The following is a 22841-nucleotide window of genomic DNA, read 5'->3' on the forward strand; positions in this document are numbered from 1 at the left end:
CACTCTGTCACCCAGGCTGGAGGGCAGTGGCATTATCATGGCTCACTGCAACCTCAACCTCCCAGGCTCAAGTGATCCTCCCACCTCAGCCTCCCAAGTAGCTGGGACTAGAGGCGCATACCACCACAACTGGCTAATTTTTGTATTTTTTGTAGACATGGGGTCTCGCTATGTTGCCCAGGCTGGTCTCGAACTACTGGACTCCAGCAATCCGCCTGCCTCAGCCTCCCAAAGTGCTGGAATTACAGGTATGAGCCACCACACCCATTTTTTAAAGAGATGCTATCTAGCTCTATTGCCCAAGCTGGGATACAGTGGGATTCATGGCTCACTGCAGCCTCAAACTCCTGGGCTCAAGTGATCCTCCTGCCTCAGCCTCCCAAGTAGCTGGGACTACAAGTAAAGCTGTTTTTAAAAAACATGGTGTCTCACACCTGTAATCCTAGCACTTTGGGAGGCTGAAGCAGGAGGATCCCTTGAGCCCAGGAGTTCAAAACCAGCCTCGGCCACATAAGGAGACCCTGTCTTTTTTTTTTTTTTTTTTTTTTTAATATATATTTCTTTTAAATAAAAATAAAAATGTTTTAAAGCAGGCACCACAGTTCTCACCTGTAATCCCAGCTGCTAGGGAAGCTGAGATAGGAGCCCAGGAATTCAAGACCAGCAGGCATAGCAAGACCCTGTCTCTACAAAAATGTCTTAAAATTAGCTGGGTATGGTGGCACGCTCCTATAGTCCCAGCTACTCAGGAAGCTAAGGCAGGAGGATCGCTTGAGCCTAGGAATTTGAGGCTACAGTGAGCCATGATTGTACCACTGTACTCCAGTCTGGGAGACAGAGCAAGACAACATCTCTTAAAAGAAAAAAAAAAAATTTTTTTTTTTAAAAAAAGAGACTGACTGAAGTACCACTCTATGTTCTTGGACAAGTCACATAGCATCTCTGAGCCTCAATTTACCCACCTATAAAATGGGAGGGTCGGGGGTAGAAAGTTTAGATCAGTGCTTCTCAAACTGTAATATGTTCATCACCGCGGGGCAACCTGCAGATTCTGATTCAGTTGTCCTGCAGCAGGCCCAGATTCTGCATTTCTAACAAACTTGCAGACGATGCTGGTCCATGAACATTGGAAGTAGGCTCCCTCCAGCCCTTATACTTCAGGAATCTACTCTCGCCCATGCTCTGAATTCCTAGAGCTTGTGTGGTTTCTCTGTACCACTCAGGACTCACAGGGTCCTCTAAGCACCCAAATGGAAGGTTCCAGGCAGAGTCACTGGCTGGAGAATGGCAGAAGAGGGTCAAGAATCTCCCAAATCCACCCAAGCACAGTGCACCTGGCTGGGCACAGGAGAGATCCCCAACCTGCAAAGCACAGAGCCAGGGCATTTTCTTTGCACGGCTGTCTTCTTTGCCCATGGAAAGAAAGAGGTGAAGAAGAGCAGCAAGTCACCTGTTATACCCTCAATGCAGTGGCTAACAACCCCTAATACACCTATTGATCACTGTGACGCTTAGTGAAAACAGACCCCTCCCCCTCCCAGTTCCACTGCAGGCTGTGTGACCCATGAACATTCCATCTTGACTGTGGGCTTCCTTCCTTCTCTTGTGAAATGATGGGGTTGGAACAATCATGGTAGTTACTTGTGTAGAGTGGCTCCTTTATTTTATTTATACATTTTTTGAGACAGGGTCTCGCTCTGTCACCCAGGCTGGAGTGCAGTGGCTCGATCTCGGCTCACCACAACCTCCACCTCCCAGGTTTGAGTGATTCTCCTGCCTCAGCTTCCCAAGTAGCTATGATTACAGGCATGAGCCACCATGCCTGGCTAAGTTTTGTATTTTTAGTAGAGTCAGGGTTTCGCCATGTTGGCCAGGCTGGTCTCCAACTCCTGACCTCAAGAGATCCGCCCACCTCGGCCTCCTGAAGTGCTAGGATTACAGGCGTGAGCCACCGTGCCTGACCAAGAGTGGTTCCTTCAAAACAAAACACAAAACATGTTCCTCATTCAGAGCAGAGACTCTACACATTCTTCCAAGCAGTAATCTCTTTTTTTTTTTTGAGACAAGGTCTCGCTCTGTGGCCCAGGTTGGAGTGCAGCAATGTAGTCTCGGCTCATTGTGGCCTTGACCTCTCGGGTTGAAGCAATTTTCCCACCTCGGTCTCCCGAGTAGCTAGGACCACAGATGCATGCCACCACACCTGGCTGATTTTTATATTTTTTGTAGAGATGGGGTCTCCTTAAGTTGCCCAGGCTGGTCTCGAACTCCTGGGATCAACTCCTGGGTCTCGAACTCCTGCCCACCTCGGCCTCTCGAAGTGGTGGAATTTAATCTTTTTTTAAATAGTTTTTTTTTTTTTTTTTCCCCCAAGTAGTAATTCTAACCACAGCGCAGTGGCCCCTGAAGGCTGACTCGGGAGCCCATTTTACTAAGAGCAAAGTGGGTCTTCCCACCCCCGATCTTCCTTCCCTCTCTCCTCCTCTAAATATCCACAGAAAATTGCCAGAGTTAGTGGCAGAAGAAAGGAACACTTACTGAGAGCCTTTGATGTACCTGGCCCATTAATGTGGGTTTTCCATAATGTGCCATGTAAATCATAACCCTATTTTTGCAGTGACCAGAGCAAGGTGAGAGTGTAAAGTTTATTAAGCCAGGGTCCTCTCCTCCAGCCCCACTGACGGTCTGTCCTGACTGGCAGGTGTCTGCCTGGTTTAGGGGCAGCCACCAGCAGGGTTCCAGGCAGGCAGTTGCAGTCACTTGGGACTAGAAAGGTTGTGATGCTTCAGTGAGTGACTGTGTGTCTGTTTTTCCAGACGGGTCATCAAGTCATGAAATGAAATTTTAGGGACTTGCTTTAATCTGTTCTCAATCGAAGTCTACCACATCCCCAGTGAAGGGGTGACCTGCCCTGGTGAACCTGTACTAACTGCTGCTGAGTGACTCGCCAGGGCCTCCAATGCTTCTGTCTGTGCTTTATGACACACTTCAACTTGGACAGAAAATGTTTTGGCTGACTCTTTTTCCTTCAAAGTATTTCCAAAATATAGATGATTTTAATATAATTCTTTTTTTTCATTTTTTTAAATTTTTTTATTTTTTTTGGAGATGGAGTCTCGCTCTGTTGCCCAAGTTGGAGTGCAGTGGCATAAGCTTGGCTTACTGCCATCTCCGCCTCCCGCGTTCAAGCGATTCTCCTGCCTCAGCCTCCCAAGTAGAGTTAGCTGGGACTACAGGTGCAGTGCCATCACGCCCAGTTAATTTTTGTATTTTTAGTAGAGATGGGGTTTCACCATGTTGGCCAGGCTGGTCTGGAACTCCTGGGATCAATCAATCCACCCGCCTCTGCCTCCCAAAGCCCTGGGATTACAGGCATGAGGCACCGCACCCGACCATATTATTTATTATTTTACAGATAGGGTCTTGCAATGTTGCCCAGGCTGCTCTTGAACTCTGGACTGAAGGGATCCTCCTATCTCAGCCTCCCAAGTAGCTAGTACTATAGGCATGAACCACCACATCCAGCAATGTGATTATTAAGAACATATTATTCTGGAATTGGACTGTCTGGAATTCAATCATGTAAGTAGGACGTTTTAATTAATTGGTCCATTACTATTTAAAACATAATTAAAGTTTGACATGACCATGTAGACACCTATGAAACATTAAAAATCTTTTTTTTCTTTTTGAGACAGACTCTCGCTCTGTCACCCAGGCTGGAGTGCAGTGGTGCCATCTCAGCTCACTGCAATCTCCGCCTCCTAGGTACAAGCGATTCTCCTGCCTCAGCCTCCCGAGTAGCTGGGACTACAGGCATGTGCCACCACATCTGGCTAATTTTTTGTATTTTTAGTAGAGATGGGGTTTCACCATGTTAGCCAGGATGGTCTCGAACTCCTGAGCTCAAGTGATGCACCTGCCTTGGCCTCCCAAAGTGCTGGGATTACAGACATGAGCCACCACGGCCGGCCCTAATGGAACAGAACAGAGTCCTCAGAAATAATACCACACATCTACAGCCATCTGATCTTTGACAAACCTGAGAGAAACAAGAAATGGGGAAAGGATTCCCTATTTAATAAATGGTGCTGGGAAAATTGGCTAGCCATAAGTAGAAAGCTGAAACTGGATCCTTTCCTTACTCCTTATTCGAAAATTAATTCAAGATGGATTAGAGACTTACATGTTAGACCCAATACCATAAAAACCCTAGAAGAAAATCTAGGTAGTACCATTCAGGACATAGGCATGGGCAAGGACTTCATGTCTAAAACACCAAAAGCAACGGCAGCAAAAGCCAAAATTGACAAATGGGATCTAATTAAACTAAAGAGCTTCTGCACAGCAAAAGAAACTACCATCAGAGTGAACAGGCAACCTACAGAATGGGAGAAAATTTTTGCAATCTACTCATCTGACAAAGGGCTAACATCCAGAATCTACAAAGAACTCAAACAAATATACAAGAAAAAAACAAACAACCCCATCAAAAAGTGGGGAAAGGATATGAACAGACATTTCTCAAAAGAAGACATTCATACAGCCAACAGACACTTGAAAAAATGCTCATCATCACTCGCCATCAGAGAAATGCAAATCAAAACCACAATGAGATACCATCTCACACCAGTTAGAATGGCAATCATTAAAAAATCAGGAAACAACAGGTGTTGGAGAGGATGTGGAGAAATAGGAACACTTTTACACTGTTGGTGGGATTGTAAACTAGTTCAACCATTATGGAAAACAGTATGGCAATTCCTCAAGGATCTAGAACTAGATGTACCATATGACCCAGCCATCCCACTACTGGGTATATACCCAAAGGATTATAAATTATTCTACTACAAAGACACATGCACACGTATGTTTATTGCGGCACTATTCACAATAGCAAAGACTTGGAATCAACCCAAATGTCCATCTGTGACAGACTGGATTAAGAAAATGTGGCACATATACACCATGGAATACTATGCAGCCATAAAAAAGGATGAGTTTGCGTCCTTTGTAGGGACATGGATGCAGCTGGAAACCATCATTCTTAGCAAACTATCACAAGAAGAGAAAACCAAACACCGCATGTTCTCACTCATAGGTGGGAACTGAACAATGAGATCACTTGGACTCGGGAAGGGGAACATCACGCACTGGGGCCTATCATGGGGAGGGGGGAGGGGGGAGGGATTGCATTGGGGAGTTATACATGATACAAATGGTGAATTGATGGGTGCTGACGAGTTGATGGGTGCAGCACACCAACATGGCACAAGTATACATATGTAACAAACCTGCACGTTATGCACATGTACCCTAGAACTTAAAGTATAATAATAATAAAAAAAAATCATGTCTATGTGCTATAAGCTGTGATAAGCAATCTATACAAGTAACCTCATAAGGATTTCAATATATTCTGATTGGTTTTTAAAACAACAAAGAATTCCAGGCATGGTGGCACACATCTGTAAACCCAGTACTGTGGAAGGCCAAAGCAGGAGTTCAAGACCAACCTGGGCAACACAGGGAGATCTTGTCTCTATAAAATATATAAGTGAGCCAGGCTAAAGATTGCTGGAGCTCAGGAGTTCAAGGCTGCACTGCACTCCAGCCTGGGTGACACAGCAAGAGCCTGTCTCTCTAAAACAAATAAACAAACAAACAAAAAAAATAACAAAGCACACCCCTGTTCATTTATTGGTCTTTTTATTAGTTTAGCCTGAGATTCACAGATTATGGAGAGACGACATTTTGGAAAGCGTTTATTCTTTGTTATTTTCTTCTTTTAAACCTTTGCATGTGGTTTACCACATTCTTTGCCAATTAAACATTTTTATATGTACTTCTATATTTTTTTTAAGTTTTGGCCTATAGTATCTTTCCCATTTATTTATTTATTTATTTAGTAACAAGGTCTCACTGTTACCCAGGCTGGAGTGCAGTGGTACGATCTCGCCTCACTACAGCCTTGACCTCCTGGGCTCAAGTGATCCTCCTGCCTCAGCCTCCAGAGTGGCTGGGACTACAGGCGTGCGCCACCAGGACCGGCTAACATTTCTAAATTTTATATGGCCAAAATAAAGTATCCTTATGTGGCAAGAAAAACAACAAAAATATTATATAATTCTCCAGGCTATACTGAGGTCAGTGTTATACCTATTTTACAGAAAACACAGTTGACAGGTTCAGCAGCTTGGGAAAGAAGAGAAGAACCAGAATTGGGAGCTGGGTACATCCAACTCCAACATTACCACTTTCAATGTGCCACTCAGTTTCTCCAAAAGGCTAATTAATAGTGTCATTCAGGCTGGCGTTTGAGGGAATGAGGGAAAGGTGTTTAATTTAATAACACATACTAGACACCTTTCACGGCCATACAAAAGGGCCTTCATTCTTGTTATGGCTGCATATTATTCCACTATATCAAGGTTCTACATTCAGTCAGTTATTGTGGGACAATGTGATGATGGCCATACGGAAAGTAACAGAGTTGGGGAGCCTTAATTTATTCCTTATGCACCATAAAAAATGTCAAAGTATCAACGATTAAGGAAAGGATTTTTTTTAATTAAAAAAAAAAGGATGGACATTATTAAAATCTTAAAGTGAAGAAGGCATACTCTAAATGGGACATGAAAACACAAAAATAAGGTGAAGTCCAATAAACCCGATAATAAAAATTTATCTTAAAAACTTTTATAGCTGGGCACGGTGGCTTACACCTGTAATCCTAGCACTTTGGGAGGCTGAGGCGGGGTGGATGGCTTGAGTCCAAGAGTTCCAGACCAGCCTGGGCAACATGGCAGAATTCTAACTCTACAAAAATACAAAAATTAGCCAGACTTGGTGGCAGCCATTTGTAGTACCAGCTACTAGGGAGGCTAAGGCGGGAGGATCACCTGAGCCCAGGAGGTTGAGGCTGCAGTGAGCTGTAATCACGCCACTGCACTCTAGCCTGGGTGACAGAGGTGAGACCCTGGCAAAACAACAACAAAAAAAGCTTTTATTATGGGCCAGGTGCAGTGGCTCGTGCCTATACTCCCAGCACTTTGGGAGGCTGGGGCAGGAAGATTGCTTGAGGCCAATAGTTGTAGACCACCCTGGCCAACAGAGAGACCCTGTCTCTATAAATTAAAAACAAACAGCAAAAATTATGTAAAAGAGGCCAGGCATAGTGGCTCATGCCTGTAATCCCAGCACTTTGGGAGGCTGCAGCCGGTCACTTGAGTTCAGGAGTTCAAGACCAGCCTGGCCAACATGGCAAAACCCTGACTCTACTAAAAATACAAAAATTAGCCGGGTGCGGTAGTAGACACCTGTAATCCCAGCTACTTGGCAGGTTGAAGCAGGAGAATCACTTGAACCTGGGAGGCAGAGGTTGCAGTGAGCAGAGATCACGCCACTGCACTCCAGCCTAGGCGACAGAGCAAGACTCCATCTCAAAAAAAAAAAAAAAAAAAAAAGGTAAAAGAAATAAACTAATTTAAAAAGGAATGAAATGAATGAAAAAGTGGGAAAATATTTCCAGTGCATATTATAATATCCCAAATATACAAGGAGGTCTTACAAATAAATAAGGATGAAAATCTCACTAGAAAAATGGGTAAATCACATGAAAGGCAAAAAGAATAATAAAACGAAAAAATATTTAATATCACTAAGGAAAGGAGAATTAAAAGAAGACGACCCTATATTCTCCCCAGCAGTTACCAGAGGGTAAACTAGTGTTGGCAAAGGCAAAGAAAAACAGACTTTCTTCAGTCATTTAAAGAAGTTGTGTATGCTAGACACTGGGCTAGGCCTCGCAGTGAACAAGATGACCAAGTTCTCTGCCCTCAAGTTTATATTTCAGGTGTGGTAGAGATTGGAAAAAGATAAGGGAGGAGAAAATAAACAAGTATTCAGATAGTTATTGTTCACAAAGTACAAACTGGCACAACTTCACTGGAAGGCAATATGGCAGTATATACCAAAACGTCGTACTGGCAATTCTATTTCTAGGTGTGTATCCTAGAGCTATTTTCACTCCTGCTGAAACACAAAGATATACATAGATGTTCATGGATTACTAGAGCACTGGGTTATAACTATGAAAACAATGGAAACAAGCCTAATGTTCCTCAACAGAACAAGCTATACAACAGACATACAATGATCGTAGTATAACCAGTAAAGATCAGATTTTGCTTATTATATTTTTTAATGTACCCACGTGGAAAGACACTGAAAATATTTTGCTTGGGGGAAAAAAAAAAGTAGCAGGAACACAGTGGCTCATACTTATAATCCCAACACTTTAGGAGGCTGAGGAGGGGGAAACTGCTTGAGCCCAAAAGCTCCAGGCTGCAGTGAGCTATGACTGTGTCACTGCACTCCAGCCTGGGCAACAGACTGAGACTCTGTCTCTAAAACACAAATTTAAAAATTTTTTTTTTTTTAAAAAAAAAGCAAGTTGAGGCTGGGCGCAGTGGCTCACTTTGGGAGACCGAGGTGGGCGGATCATGAGGTCAGGAGATCTAGACAATCCTGGCTAACAAGGTGCAAACCTGTCTCTACTAAAAACACAAAAAATAAAAATTAAAATCAACCAGGCATGGTGGCGGAAGCCTGTAGTCCCAGCTACTCAGGAGGCTGAGGCAGGAGAATGGCGTGAACCTGGGAGGCAGAGTTTGCAGTGAGCCGAGATCACACCACTGCCCTCCAGCCTGGGAGATAGAGCGAGACTCCATCTCAAAAAAAGAAAAGCAAGTTGTCAAACAGTGAATATAATATGATCCCATTTCTCTTAAAAAGCAAAAGGTACACTTGGGAACATATATAAGGTTATGTGCATGTTTGTCTATGGAAGTAGATATATATGGGTTAAGGTATGACTAAGAAAATTCTGAAAGGTAGGACTATTGCGCATTTTCTAGAGTATATATGGTTTGGCTGTTCTATTTTATAATAAGAACACTTATTTATACTCAGGAATAAATACTTATTTATACTCAGGAATAAAGAATACTACTTTATACTCAGGAAAAAATAAGGGGAAAACATTTTTTTAAGTAATGTATTTTAGAGTCATTTGGTTTATTCAGCTTATATTCCCAAACTTCAGGCTAAAATTTAATCTGGAAAGAAAACTTCAGCTATGGAGAAAAGATAACAAACAAAATAATCCTTTGCCTCATTCCTTAAATTCAAAGTCACTGATATAATTGGTAAGAAGGAAAAATATAACTGGCTACTTATTGTTTGCCAGACATTTGTTATTCATGTAACCCACAAAGTGAAACCCACAAAGTGAAACTGTCCTGGTTTCATAAATGAGGAAACTCGGGCTCCAAAGGATCAAGTGATTTCCCTGGAGCAGAAGCTGGTCAAAAAGACAGAACTGCAAATCTGTTTGGTTCTAGGAGCAGGGAAGACAGGACTTTCCCCTGGAGCTCTTATCTCCCTCCCTGGGGTTGCTGTGGGTGGAAAACAGGAGGGTTGGGGTAGGGTAGGAGCCACTGATAATGGATGTTTTTTTCCTCTCCAAGGAGGCATTTTCTCCCCACTCCATTCCTTCCCCCCACAAAGCTTCATCCACCCTCCCCCTCAGAGCTGCATCAGGAGTACCAAGTGGCAGAGTCCCTGCACCGAAGTGCCTAGCCTAGAATCCTGCCTGCAGGAACTCCAAGAAAAATCAGCCAGAAAAAACAGGTGCTTCCCCTCCCAGAGCTCCCTTTATTATTGCATCCCAGTTCAATCACTCCCCTGGCTTTCAAACTTACGTGATATAGGAGGGGAGCCTGATTTCACCTCTCAGCTGGTCATCTGTAAGATGGGAACAATGCATCTTGGGGGAATAACTCAGAAGAGAATATCAGAAAGTGCTTTCCAAATTCTCAAGTGCTAACAAAGCAGTACCACCCGAAAGCCTGAGGTTCTCACCTACCAGGTAATGCAAAGGTAATGCAAACCCTCCTTAACACGACAGCTTACGGCATTTAAGAGTTCAGTGCGTTTTTAGATCTTTTATTTCTTTCTTTTTTTTTTTTTTTTTTTTTTTGAGACGGAGTCTCGCTCTGTCGCCCAGGCTGGAGTGCTGTGGCGCAATCTCGGCTCACTGCAAGCTCTGCCTCCCGGGTTCACGCCATTCTCCTGCCTCGGCCTCCAGAGTAGCTGGGACTACAGGCGCCCGCCACCATGCCCGGCTAATTTTTTGTATTTTTTTCGTAGAGATGGGGTTTCACCGTGTTAGCCAGGATGGTCTCGATCTCCTGACCTTGTGATCCACCCGCCTCGGCCTCCCAAAGTGCTGGGATTACAGGCGTGAGCCATCGCGCCCGGCCAAGAGATCGTTATTTCTAAAATGGTATTTCAACACCTTGCACAGGAAATTCTCCTCAGGGTTATGTCCACCATGTGGCTGTACAGCGAGTGAAGAATGAATGGAAAAGTGAAGCAGGCCTTCCCAAAGCTACCGCTGTTCAACTCTAAGAGATGCAGTTCTTAGCTTTAGAGCCAACCCTGTATTAATCTTTGAATTGGGAAAAGAAGGGATAAAAATCAGCAAAAGTTATCCAAGTCCCAACTCGATGACCTTGTTAACTTCCAAAACAGGACTGGTGAGATGTCTCCTCTTTATTAATAACTGTGGGTGACATGTGAGTGCTTGCTATGTGCCCGGCATTTCAGTGTTCTAGATGCATTAGCTCATTTTACCCACATAGCAGCACCTACTTTGTAGGGAGTTTACTTCCTCCATCTTACAGGTAAGGAATTGGACGTAAAGAAAGGTTAACTGACTTGCCCAGATGGTTGCCAGATAGTTTGGCCTAAGCAAGACAGGTGGAGTTCTAGGTCAGATATCTGGTCTACCTCTCCAGCCATATCATTCCTATTTCCCCTTGTGTTTGAAACCCTCGTCATCCTCAACCACTTAGGACTCCTGGGATAGACAGTGTGTTCAACTGCACCCCCATGCTTGCCTTTGCACATGGCTTTTCTCTCTTCTCACCAAGCCACCATCCTCCTCCAACCAACAGGAAATTTTACTCCATGAATGAATGTAACTAAGCATATTATGAAAATTCATTACTATACTTAAGACTCAAGAGTTGTTTTGATGGAAAATATCAAAGCATTCCCCACCGCAAGTCATTCTTGCAAAGTTATTTCTTATCTCAAAGCCAGAAATCCCTACGCAGATTGCCTGGGGTGCTCTCTTCTCTGCTCTCCCGGACTCCTCCTCCTCCACACCCCTTCTCATCCCTCCACACCCTCATCATCCCTTCCCTCAGGCTCCAGCCTTCAGGAAGATCTGTCTACAATGACCTTTGGCCACTGACAAAGAGGAGGTTATCTGGAAGTTTGCAAACCTCTATTCAACTCTCTATCCACCCCTTGGAAGGATTTTTTCAGAGGAAGAGGACAGACTTTGTTTTTCAAATCATTTCTACCATATCTAAAACTAGCCACTGGGCTTGGCGATAGGACATCCCTATGAAACACACATGTCCAAGCCACATGTCCTCAAGGCATTGGTTTGACACTGCACTGAGAAATGGGCATCCAGTGGTTTAAGTGACTTTTTGATTTACGCCTATAGCATCTTTTCCATGTTTTCAGAGAACTTTAAACACATCATTACAAGGAAGAGGAGAGGACCTGTGATGGCTTCACAAGAATAACACAATAACTACCACAAAGCCTTATAAATATTAATAGCAGGCTTTTCTATTAACCAAAAATGTCTTGAATGATGTGTCAAAACTACTTTTTAAGAATTTTATCTTGGGAGGCCAAGGCAGGCGGATCAACTGAAGTCTGGAGCTCAAGACCAGCCTGGTCAACATGGCTAAACCCAGTCTCTATTTAAAAATACAAAAATTAGCCTGGTGTGGCAGTGGGCACCTATAATCCCAGCTACTCAAGAGGCTGAGGCAGGAGAATCGCTTGAACCCAGGAGGCAGAGGTTGCAGTGAGTCGAGATCGTGCCACTGCACTCCAGCCTGGGTAATAGAGTGAGACTTCGTCTCAAAAAAAAAAAAAAAAAAAAGAAAAAAACAGGCCAATTGCATCAATGCCTTTTGGTCATATGATGTAGAACAGGCTACTTAAATGGGGTATGCTGAAAAAGATATCTAGTGCAGCATTACTGACTGGAGGGGATAAAATCACACCTATTTTTAGATTTTCTAAATATTCACAGAGCACCTACTATACTCTCAAGGCACCCACAGCTTAATACTGAGGATACAGGTTGAGCATCCCTAATCCAAAAATCCCAAACCTGAAACTTTTTGAGTCCTGATGTGACCCCACATATTGTCCACATAGGTGGCTGGGACCATCTTTTCTGATGACTCAATGTACACAAGCTTTGTTTTATAAACAAAATTATTTAAAATATTGTATAAAATTACCTTCAATGCTATGTGCCTAAAGTATATATGAAACATAAGTGAATTTTGTGTTTAGATGTGGGTCAAAGCCTCAAAACACCTCATTACAGATATGCGAATATCTGAAAATCCAAAATCCAAAATACTTCCAATTCTAAGTATTTAGGAAAAGGACTATTCCTCAGCCCGTACTTTAAAATTTTAGGGGCCAGGCAGTGGCTTATGCCTGTAATCCCAACACTTTGGGAGGTCAAGGAGGATTGCTTGAGCTCAGAAGTTTGAGATCAGCCTGGGCAACATAGCGGGATCTTGTCTCTAAAAAAAAGTAGAAAAATTAGCTGGGCGTGGTAGCCCATGTTTGTCCCAGCTACTTGAGAGGCTGAGGCAGGAGGACTAATGGTTCCAGGAGGTGGAGGCTGCAGTGAGCCATGACTGTGCCACTGCATTCAGCCTGGGTGAAAGAGTAAGACCCTGTCTCAAAAAAAAAAAAAAAATTATTTAATCCATGGCTCAGCCCTACAGAACTTCCATTCTATTACGGGAGGCAGACACTAAAACAATTATGTTGTATATTCTTTCTAGCAGTTATGACAATATTCTGCCCTAAATAACAAAAGGAAATAGTGAAATAACATGTAGACATTTTACATGTTTAGGATACTTTTAATAATAATGGAAAACATTATTATAAGAACAATATTTAATAAAAGCAAGAAATAACTGCATAAAGCATATAATCTCATCCATTTTTTTTTTTTAAGAAAAAGTATAGAAGAAGTGGGTTTTTTTTTTTTTTTTTTTTTTTTTTTTTTTTTGAGACGGAGTCTCGCTCTATCACCCAAGCTAGAGTGCAGTGGCTCGATCTCAGCTCACTGCAACCTCTGCCCTCCGGGTTCAAGCAATCATCCTGCCTCAGCCTCCCAAGTAGCTGGGATTACAGGTGCCCACCAACATGTCCAGCTAATTTTTGTATTTTTAGTAAAGATAGGGTTTCACCACATTGGCCAGGCTGGTCTTGAACTCCTGACCTAAGATGATCCAACAGCCTCAGCCTCCCAAAGTGCTGGGATTACAGGCATGAGCCACCACACTCAGCCGAGAAGGAAGTCTTAATGGTCGTAACCCTCTGTAAGAATAAATTATTGGGAGTGGCTAAAAAGAACAATGAAAGGAACCTCTCTGACACAGAAAAACATATTTCTAAGCTAAAAAATTAGTTCAATGAGGAATTCAGCAAGAACATCAGTAGCACAGGACAAGTCTGTCTGTTGCTTGCCTTCCAATTTAGAATATATATATTTTTAATCATACTTCAGTTCTGGATTACATGTGCAGAACGTGTAGGTTTGTGACATAGGCATACATGTGCCATGGTGGTCTGCTGCACCCATGAACCCATAACCTACATTAGGTATTTCTCCTAATGCTATCCCTCCCCTTGCCCCCCACCCCCCGACAGGCCCCAGTGTGTGATTTCCCCTCCCTGCACCCGTATATTCTCATTGTTCAACTCCCACTTATGAGTGAGAGCATGTGGAGTTTCGTTTTCTGTTCCTGTGTTAGTTTGCTGAGGATGATGGGTTTTTTAATGTTTCACGAGTGTCCCAGCACTTTGAGAGGCCGAGGTGGAAAGACTGCTTGAGCCCAGGAGTTCAAGACCAGCCTGGGAAACATCATCTGGGAAACCCCATCTCTACCAAAATTACAAAAATTAGCCTGGTGTGGTGGCGCATGCCTGTAGTCCCAGCTACTCGGGAGGCTGAGGTGGGAGGATTCCTTGAGCCCGGGAGGCAGAGGCTGCAGTGAGCTGAGATGGAGCCACTGCACCCAGCCTGGGTGACAGAACCAGACCCTGTCTCAAAAAAAAAAAAAAAAAAAAGCCAACAAAAAATGTTTCAGAATTGATGTTTTTAAATTTGTGAAATAAAGGTAGGAAAAGTCGGGCAGTAACTAGAAAATAAACACTCAGATCTTCATATCACATCATAAATTCCAAATGCATTTCAGTAAGTGTTAAAATTTAGACACCTCTCAATGAAATTCAGAAAACTACTCAGCTAAGTGATTTTGGGATGAGCAGGCATTTTCTTTTAAGCATAAAAGAAAAGTTAATTTTCAAAGAATGAAATATTTGACTATAGACATTTAAAATCGATTTCTACAGAAAAAAAAAATCACAACATATACCTTACACCATAAATATAGTTATCACACAATAAAAGTTAAATGGCCTGCCACCATCAGAGAAAAATACTTGCAAAAAATGGCAGCTAAAAGGTTGGTATTCTTCATAAATAGTATGCCCTTATCCGTAAGACATAAACACCCAAATAGAGAAATGTGCAAAGGACAGGAATATAATCAACAAATTAAAAAGATCAATAAATGTATTTCAAAATATCTAACTGCATTAACAATCACAGAAATGCTAATTTAAGGCCAGGGGTGCTGGTACACACCTTTAATCCCAGCTACTCAGGAAGCTGAGGAGGGAGGATGACTTGAGCTCAGAAATTTGAGTCCAGCCTGGGAAACCAAGCCAGACCCCAGCTCAAAAAAGAAAAGAAATGCTAGTTTAGTATTAAATTCCATGTGTCACTAATCAGATGACAAAAAACAATAACCAATATTGGAAAAGAGACAATAAAATGTATACTGCTGGCTGGCACATAAATTGGTACATTCTTCTGAGAAGGCAATTTGGTGATATGCATCAAAAGCCTCAATGTTCAAACCCTTTGATCCAGAAATTCTACTTCTTAAGCATTTATTTTTAAAATACATAAATAATCAACATTTCACAGGAAGATTTATATACAAGGATGTTGTTCATCACTGCAGTATTTAATTTCTAACTAGAAACTAAGTAGCCATAAAAGGAAACAGGTTAAAGTCATAGAAATATACAATGTAATACTATGCAGTCATTACACAAATGTAAGTCCTCAAATCATTTTCAATGACATGAGAAGGCTGACAAATACAGTAAACGGAAAAAAAGGATAAATGTCTGTAGCATAATCACAGAAAGATACATACACAAACATGTAGAAATAAGGTTAGCAGTGGCTTCTGGTGAAATTGGAGGGGATTTTAATTTTGTTTTAATTTTCTTCCTTTTGCTTTTCCAAATTATTCAAACTTTCTATAAAGTAGATTATTTCAATAACCTACAAAATATAATTTTAAAAATATCTAAATATACCAAATTAACATAAGATGATGAGACCACAGGGGTAACTCCTTTTTCTCTCTTTTAACTGATCTATGAGAGGATCAACTTTTAAAACTCTTTTAAGAAAAACCTAGTAGGCCAGGCACAGTGGCTCTCACGCCTGTAATCCCAGCATTTTGGGAGGCTGAGGCGGGTGGATCACCTGAGATCAGGAGTTCGAAACCAGCCTGGCCAACATGGTGAAACCCCATCTCTACTAAAAATACAAAAATTAGCCTGGTGTGGTGGCGCATGCCTGTAATCCCAGCTACTTGGGAGGCTGAAGCAGGAGATCACTTGAACCCGGCAGGCAGAGGTTGCAGTGAGCTGAGATCGTGTCATTGTACTCCAGCCTGGGAGACAGAGCAAGACTCTGTCTCAAAAAAAAGGAGTTGGCAGGGGTGGAGGAAAGGTAAGGAACTCAGCTAATGGCCTTACCAACTGGAGCAGGGACCAGGGCATGGACAGACACACAATATCTTGGTCCAGGACCAAGACCTCAGACCTTGGACCCACTCCTCAGCACCACAGGACATAGCCAACAAGAAGAACCACATCAAAGCTCAACAAATGCTATAAACATCTCATTTTTCCCTGCTAAATTTAAGCAAAAAAAAAAAAAAACAAAAACAGAGGCTCACAGAGGAAAGAAAGTGCTCAAAGGTGCATAACCAATTGGTAGCACTTGACCCTCCATGAAAGTGAAAGGCATATAGCAGAAACCTTTCCACACAGCAGAACACGCGCACACTTGGCCACACCACCCACCAACCATGGCCACCGTCCGCTGCAGATGGTGCACAGGTCTCAGGGCCTGAGCAGGAAGCTCTAGAGCTGAGGGAGCTCAACTGAGCAAGACCAACTGAGGCCAGCAGAGCTGCCCCTGTGGATAAAGCATCACCTTCCACTGCGGCCCCTCCACAATGAGAGGGGGTTACCTCTACCCAGAGGGAGACAGACCGAGCCAGCTGCTGCTTCTGAGCTACTTTCTTGGCCCAGAAGCTGGCAAGTTCAGTAGTAAGCAGAGAGCCTGATGACCACGTTGGACTTCCACCCTGGCTGGCTCCCCAAATTGAGGAATCAAAGTTCGCAGAGAGGAAGCTGCATATGTAAGACAAACTGCTACGACACTGCAGCTCCCCCGCAATTCCCTGTGACCCCACAGAAACCAGCGTTCCTCTGCTCGTCTGCTCTGCCCATTGAAAGCAGAGGGGTATCATACCAGTCAGGGGTAGAGCAGACACACAGTCCTTTGCTCATCCTTGCTGGATGCCTGGGTGGGTGGCCAAGAACTGTTTCATGTCTGGGGCACACACACAATAAAAGATAAAGTAGAAGGTGACAAATCCACATGATGCCAGGGTGGTCATGAGATGACCCAGAAAGAAAGTGCAAAAAACGCATACTCATAATCATGATAGAATCACAAAACCACCATCCATCAGGACACTTGCCCACGTGTTCTGAAAAAGGGAACCAGCAACTGAACAACCACTATCATTCCAGGCACCTCACAGACCTTCGTTCTTCTAACTCCACAAAATTATACTTCTTGTTTTACCCATGAAAACACTGAGGCTCAGAGAAAAAGAAAAGGCATCTCCAAGTCACAGAGCTAGGAAGTGCAGAGTTGGAATTCAAACTCCAAAGCCCGTTTCTCTCAGGACATGGTGAGGGAACTTGTCTCCATCGCCACAGAGGGCTTTTGTCTAGCACAGATGGAACCCTGCTCCGGTGCTGCGTAGGACACAGGCCAGCCGTCCCACCACTGCCAGGTGCGGCTCCAGGACCTGGGATGCTGACGGTACTCAGTCTATGCCTTCAAAGGACATGATCATGGTCACAATAAATAGTCACAACGTGTCCAGGCACAGTGGCTTAGGCCTATAATCCCAGCACTTTGGGAGGTCCAGGCAGGTGTAGATCACTTGAGCCCAGGAGTTTGAGACCAGCCTGGGCAACATGGTGAGACCCCCCCCCCGCCAAGCTCTACAAAAAAATTTAAAAATTAGCTGGGCATGGTGGCCTATACCTGTGATCCCAGCTACTTGGGAGGTTGAGGTGGGAGGGTCACTTGGATTGAGGAGGTCAAGGGTGCAGTGAGCCATGATCATGCCACTTCATGCCAGCCTGGGCCACACAGCAAGACCCCGTCTCAAAAAAGGGGAGGGGAGGGGAGGGGAGGGGAGGGGCTCTAGGAGGAATGCAGAGTGCTACCCTGTTACCCACGTAAGGTATCTGATGTTTCCAGTTTTCAGATGAGGACACTGGGGCTGGAGGGGTCACGCAGCTGGGAAGTGGAATCTGAACCTGCACCTGTTCTCTTTCCCGAGCCCCACCTCACCCACCGTAACAAAGTCACAAGGCCCAAGTGGGCCTTTCACATCAGCTCCCTACTGCTTCTGGGTTCCACTTGGCCCGGGCCTCCGGCCACTACCTTGGTTGAGGTAGGTCAACGTCTCTTCATGCAGCTTCACGGCTGGGGACGTGGCAGCACACAACACGTACTGCAGGGGTGGCAGGCGGGCCTCGTTCTCAGGGGACAGCTGGGGCTCCTCCTGCTTGAAGATGGGCAGAGCGAGCACATCACTGCAACACACAGGAAGCAGAGGTCAGGAACAGAGCCCCAGGGGGCTCTTGCAGAGCCAGGGCGAAGCTGGAGAGAGGACGCAGACCACCAGGGCCCAGGATGACACAGCACGCACATCGCAGGGTGCTGGCTGCACTCCTGCAACCCTTGCACACTCCAGATACTTTAAAACAGAGGAAACCACTCCTTCATGACTCTAATTTCACTCAATGACCGCCCAAAACACTGATTCAATCAGCCCACCAAGGAGGTAAAAGGGCAAAGTTCCATTTCTTTGGTTTCTATCCACAAGTGATCACTCATAAGGTTTCACTTTTAGGCCAGGCTTGGTGGCTCAAGCCTGTAATCCCAGCACTTTGGGAGGCCCAGACGGGTGGATCATGAGGTCAGGAAATTGAGACCATCCTGGCTAACACGGTGAAACCCCGTCTCTACTAAAAAATACAAAAAACTAGCCGGGCGAGGTGGCCGGCGCCTGTAGTCCCAGCTACTCCGGAGGCTGAGGCAGGAGAATGGCGGGAACCCGGGAGGCGGAGCTTGCAGTGAGCTGAGATCCGGCCTCGGCACTCCAGCCCGGGCGACAGAGCAAGACTCCATCTCAAAAAAAAAAAAAAAAAAAAAAAAAAGATTTCACTTTTAGAATAAAAATCTAAACAAACATTTTTATTTTTTTATCAACAATTCCATTAACTGGCCACTTCTCACAGCAATACAACCCTGTCCTCCAGGTTCTGTACACTATGCAAATGAACAAACCACTTCCTTCCCTCCCTGAGTACCCAGGTTGAGACATTCCTCCATCCCTTCTAAAGAGAGGACAACTGGACACTGTTTTCAGGGTCATTCTAATCTGTCCAAAAGGCAAACAGGAAGGAAGGACCTTGGCTTCAAGTCTGTGTGTGTGTGGTTTTGTTTTGTTTTGTTTTTGGGCGGCAGGGTGGGGGGTGGTGGACGGAGTTTCACTCTTGTTGTCCAGGCTGGAGTGCAGTGGCACAATCTCGGCTCACTGCAACCTCCACCTCCCAGGTTCAAGTGATTCTCCTGCCTCAGCCTCCCGAGTAGCTGGGATTACAGGCACGAGCCACCACGTCTGGCTAATTTTTGTATTTTTAGTAGAGATGGGGTTTCACCATGTTGGTCAGGCTGGTCGCGAACTCCTGACCTCAGGTGATCCACCCACCTTGGCCTCCCAAACTACAGGGATTACAGGTGTGAGCCACCGTGCCCGGCCCAGTCCGTTTTCTTATCCAAGTGGGAAATCTTGAAATCCTTGCTGTAAGTTTCTTCTCCTCCACCTCTTAACAAAACTCCCCACATTAAAAAAAAAAAAAAATGAAGTCATCGTGCTGCCACTTACTGAGGAACTTGTTTCTGGATATATTTTTTAGGCCAGGCACAGTGGCCCATGCCTGAAATCCCAGTACTTTGCGAGGCTGAGGTGAGAAGACTGCTTGAAGCCAGGGGTTTGAGACCAGTCTGGGCAACACAGTGAGACCTCACCATCTCTAAAAAAAAAAATTAAAAAAAAAAAAAAGGAAAAAGAAACAAAAAACCTAGCATTTTAAAAATGCCCTTACAAAGGACAAAGAATTCCTTGAGAACATGAATGACCTACAGGCAGGCAAGGCTTGTTTAAGGCCTCTAAATTATAAGCAGCACAGAAACAGTTGCCAAAAAAGTACCAATGCTATTATCTTGATAACCCTCTTCCCTTCGTGGGTCCCTGACTAGGAATCCAATTAGCTGACCCAACTTGTCTGTATAAACAGAGTCACTGGTACAATCTGTTCCTCGCACATCATAAACCAGCGTCTCTACAACACAAACCCAGCACACACTCCATCAACATCTCATCAATTTTCAGAAGAAAAAGCCTGGCATTGAGCACACACCTGGAAAACCTGCCCTGTGTGGGCCTCCCCTGTCACTATCCACTACTGAAAAATAAGGGTGCAAGGCCGTCTTGGCTTCCCCCACAGGGCGTCTTCCTTTTGTCAGGGCAGGGCACACTCCCAGCCCGGGTGGTTCTCTAGGAACACCGCGGATTGCATAATTTCATGTTTGCCCAGACCATGTCAAGTTAATAATCCATGGACTGCTGCCTTTAAATTTTTTAAAAAGGGGCGGGAGGGCGGAGGAAGTTAAGAACCATCGCTCAACAGTAACTTGTTTCAAGCCTGGCATCCTTATTTGCCAAGGAATAAAAGTCACAAGAACATCAAACAGAAAAAGGGAAGGGAGTAAAGGCCTCTACCCTGGTGAGGTCAGACAGCTTGCAGAAGTTCGGCCAAGTGAGGAGATGACCAAAAATAAAATACAAAAAACGCAAGGAAGAGGACAAGACCTTCCCTCTAGAGTCAGGGGAAACCAAGGACATAAGCACAAACCCCCACCTTGGCCCTCACTGAGGGAAAAACTCCCAGCTTCCAAGAAGTGAAATAAAAAAAGAGCATGGACTTCTTTATCCACGGTCCCCCGATGACCCCAGAAGCCAATAGGGCTTTACAGCACCACCCACTCCCAGTGCTCACCCTCCTCCTTTCACCAAATCCTAAAAGGTATCTGAGCTACTCGGGACAAATTGCCATCTCGGTAGCAGATGTCAGAACTGTACCTCCCAGGCAAGGGAGAACTGTTCCCTAATGGGGTGATGACATTGTAGGTATCTAGAAGTTCTAAGTACACTCACCTTCAACTCAGGGTCACCTTCAAACTCATTGTTAAGATATGGCAACATACTTAATGGCTGCAAATTAAAATTCAGGCAAAGCTACAACTAAAACTTCAGTAAAAATGTATTCCATTGTAGCATTTCTTGTAAGTGAACGGACACTTAATCTGTGGGTGATTAACATCTCCTCCTGGGCTTCCAACAGCCCCCAGAGCAGCTTCCATCTGGTGACATCACCGTGGTCTGCCGGGTGGCAGCCAGCCTTTAAGGCTCTAGACCTTTGCCATCTCCAACTACTTTGGCCCATGAATAAAATCAGCAGATACATCCGCTAAACCCAATCATTCCCCCGCCTCCAGGAAAAGGGGATGTCTTCAGGGAGGGCAAATACCTACCAGCAGCCAGGAATTACAAATAACGTTTTAAGAACTAAGTGGGAACTTCTTGGGGCCAAAACTAGTACTAAATGTAGCTCTGGTATGGGGGCTGTCAATGCCTGTGACTCCTTCAGCCTCAGTAATTCATTTTCCCTGAGCTCATATCAAATGCCTTTTGGGTTAAATTAGGCACATTTCATAAACTGTGACTAGGATGGAAATAAGGACAGGCTAAAGCTGGTTCAGGCGAGTTCACAAAGTGAAATGACTGCCCATTAGTCCCGGCCAGCGGCAGAACAAGGAAAAACAATCCTCCGGGAGACAGAGCACACGGGGTCCTACTGCTAAGAGGGGGTTGTGGGGAACCGTGCAAAACACGCACGACTGACTTTCCCCTCTGAAGGGCACTACTCAAATCCCTGCAGAAGAAGAAAGATTTCCATCAAAGGCAATAACCACGCGGGCCTCGGGCGAACACGCGCAAGACTACCGCAGGGATGGGGGCGGCCGGCCCCTAGGAGCGCGCCGCCCCCGGCCGCCGCCAGCACCTGGTCCGACGAAGGGCACTGCAGAGGGCGCGAGGCTGGGAGAGGGGCCCCGGCGGAGACGGACAGAGAGCAGGGGACGAACTTCCCCGGGCCGGGCACCAGGCTGCTGGCAGGACGTTTCCTCTACTTCTCCGATACGCGCGGGGAGAGGAGGGCCGCGGGAGGCGGATGGGCCAGGGAAGGCGGCGGACCTGCAGGTGCGCGCCCTGCACCCTCTCTGCCGTCGGGGAGGAGCCCTCGCAGGCATAGGGCTCTGCGCGCCCGCCTCCCCGGAGGGCCCCCAACTCCGCACGTCGGGTCCCGCCGGCGTCCGTCTGTCAGTCCCTAGGCGGGACGCTGGGCGGGTCTCTCAGTCCCCAGGGGGCGGACAGCGGGGAGGCCAGGGCCCAGCAGGGGCGCCCCCTCTCCGCCCCTGGACGTCCAACGGCGCCCGGCCCGCCGGCCCGGCCCGGCCCGAGCCCCGCGGAGACGGCGTGCGGCCCTTACCGCAGGTAGCTGCCGGAGTTGTGCTGGTTGTAGTGCTCGGGCTGCGTGTGCCAGAAGAGCATGGCTGGAGCTCCCAGCGCGCCCACCTGGGCGCGGCAGCGAGCACAGACGCGGGCCGCGCGGAGGTCCCACGGGCTGCTTCACGCTCCGAACCCGTGGTGCCGGCCGGCTGGGCGCATTTATGGGCGGCCCAGGGGCGGTCCCGCCCCGGGACCCGCCCCCCAGGAACCTCGGCCGGGAGGGCGGCTCCCCGCGGCCGCCGCACCTGGCAGACCGGCGCGCGTGCCTTTCCGGCGAACGAGCGCGCCTCCGGGGCGACCTGACCACAGGGACCTACGGCCAGCTGGGCGCTCTCCCCCAACCCCCGATGTGGGGCTCAGGTGACCCTTGCCGCCCCCAACCCGCGCCACGCAGCCCCTCTGCCCTCTGCTCCCCACTCTACGCCCAAGGCCAGTCTCCAGAGCGGCTCCGAGATTTCCAGCCTAGGCTCTCTCTGTCTCCTTTCCTTGCTCACGCTCTGAAATCATGGCTTTTTTTTTTCTTTTTTTTGAGACAGGGTCTCGCTCTGCCACCCAGGC

At 45.8% G+C, this 22841-nt stretch overlaps 1 protein-coding gene across 1 annotated transcript in view; it reads right to left on the reverse strand.

Moving 5' to 3' along the window:
* TFCP2L1 (transcription factor CP2 like 1) overlaps window positions 1-22423 on the reverse strand; it is a 71333-nt gene extending 48910 nt beyond the window's left edge. The window contains exons 1-2 of the mRNA XM_010376431.2: window positions 22264-22423; window positions 18029-18180 (exon numbers count right to left, since the gene is read on the reverse strand). Of these exons, the coding sequence (XP_010374733.1) occupies window positions 18029-18180; window positions 22264-22325 (214 nt within the window). The 5' untranslated portion in view covers window positions 22326-22423. The remainder of the gene's footprint in view (window positions 1-18028; window positions 18181-22263) is intronic.
* Window positions 22424-22841: the final 418 nt, after the last annotated feature.

This window comes from Rhinopithecus roxellana, chromosome 14, assembly GCF_007565055.1.
Source record: "Rhinopithecus roxellana isolate Shanxi Qingling chromosome 14, ASM756505v1, whole genome shotgun sequence".
Taxonomy (NCBI): Eukaryota; Metazoa; Chordata; class Mammalia; order Primates; family Cercopithecidae; genus Rhinopithecus; species Rhinopithecus roxellana.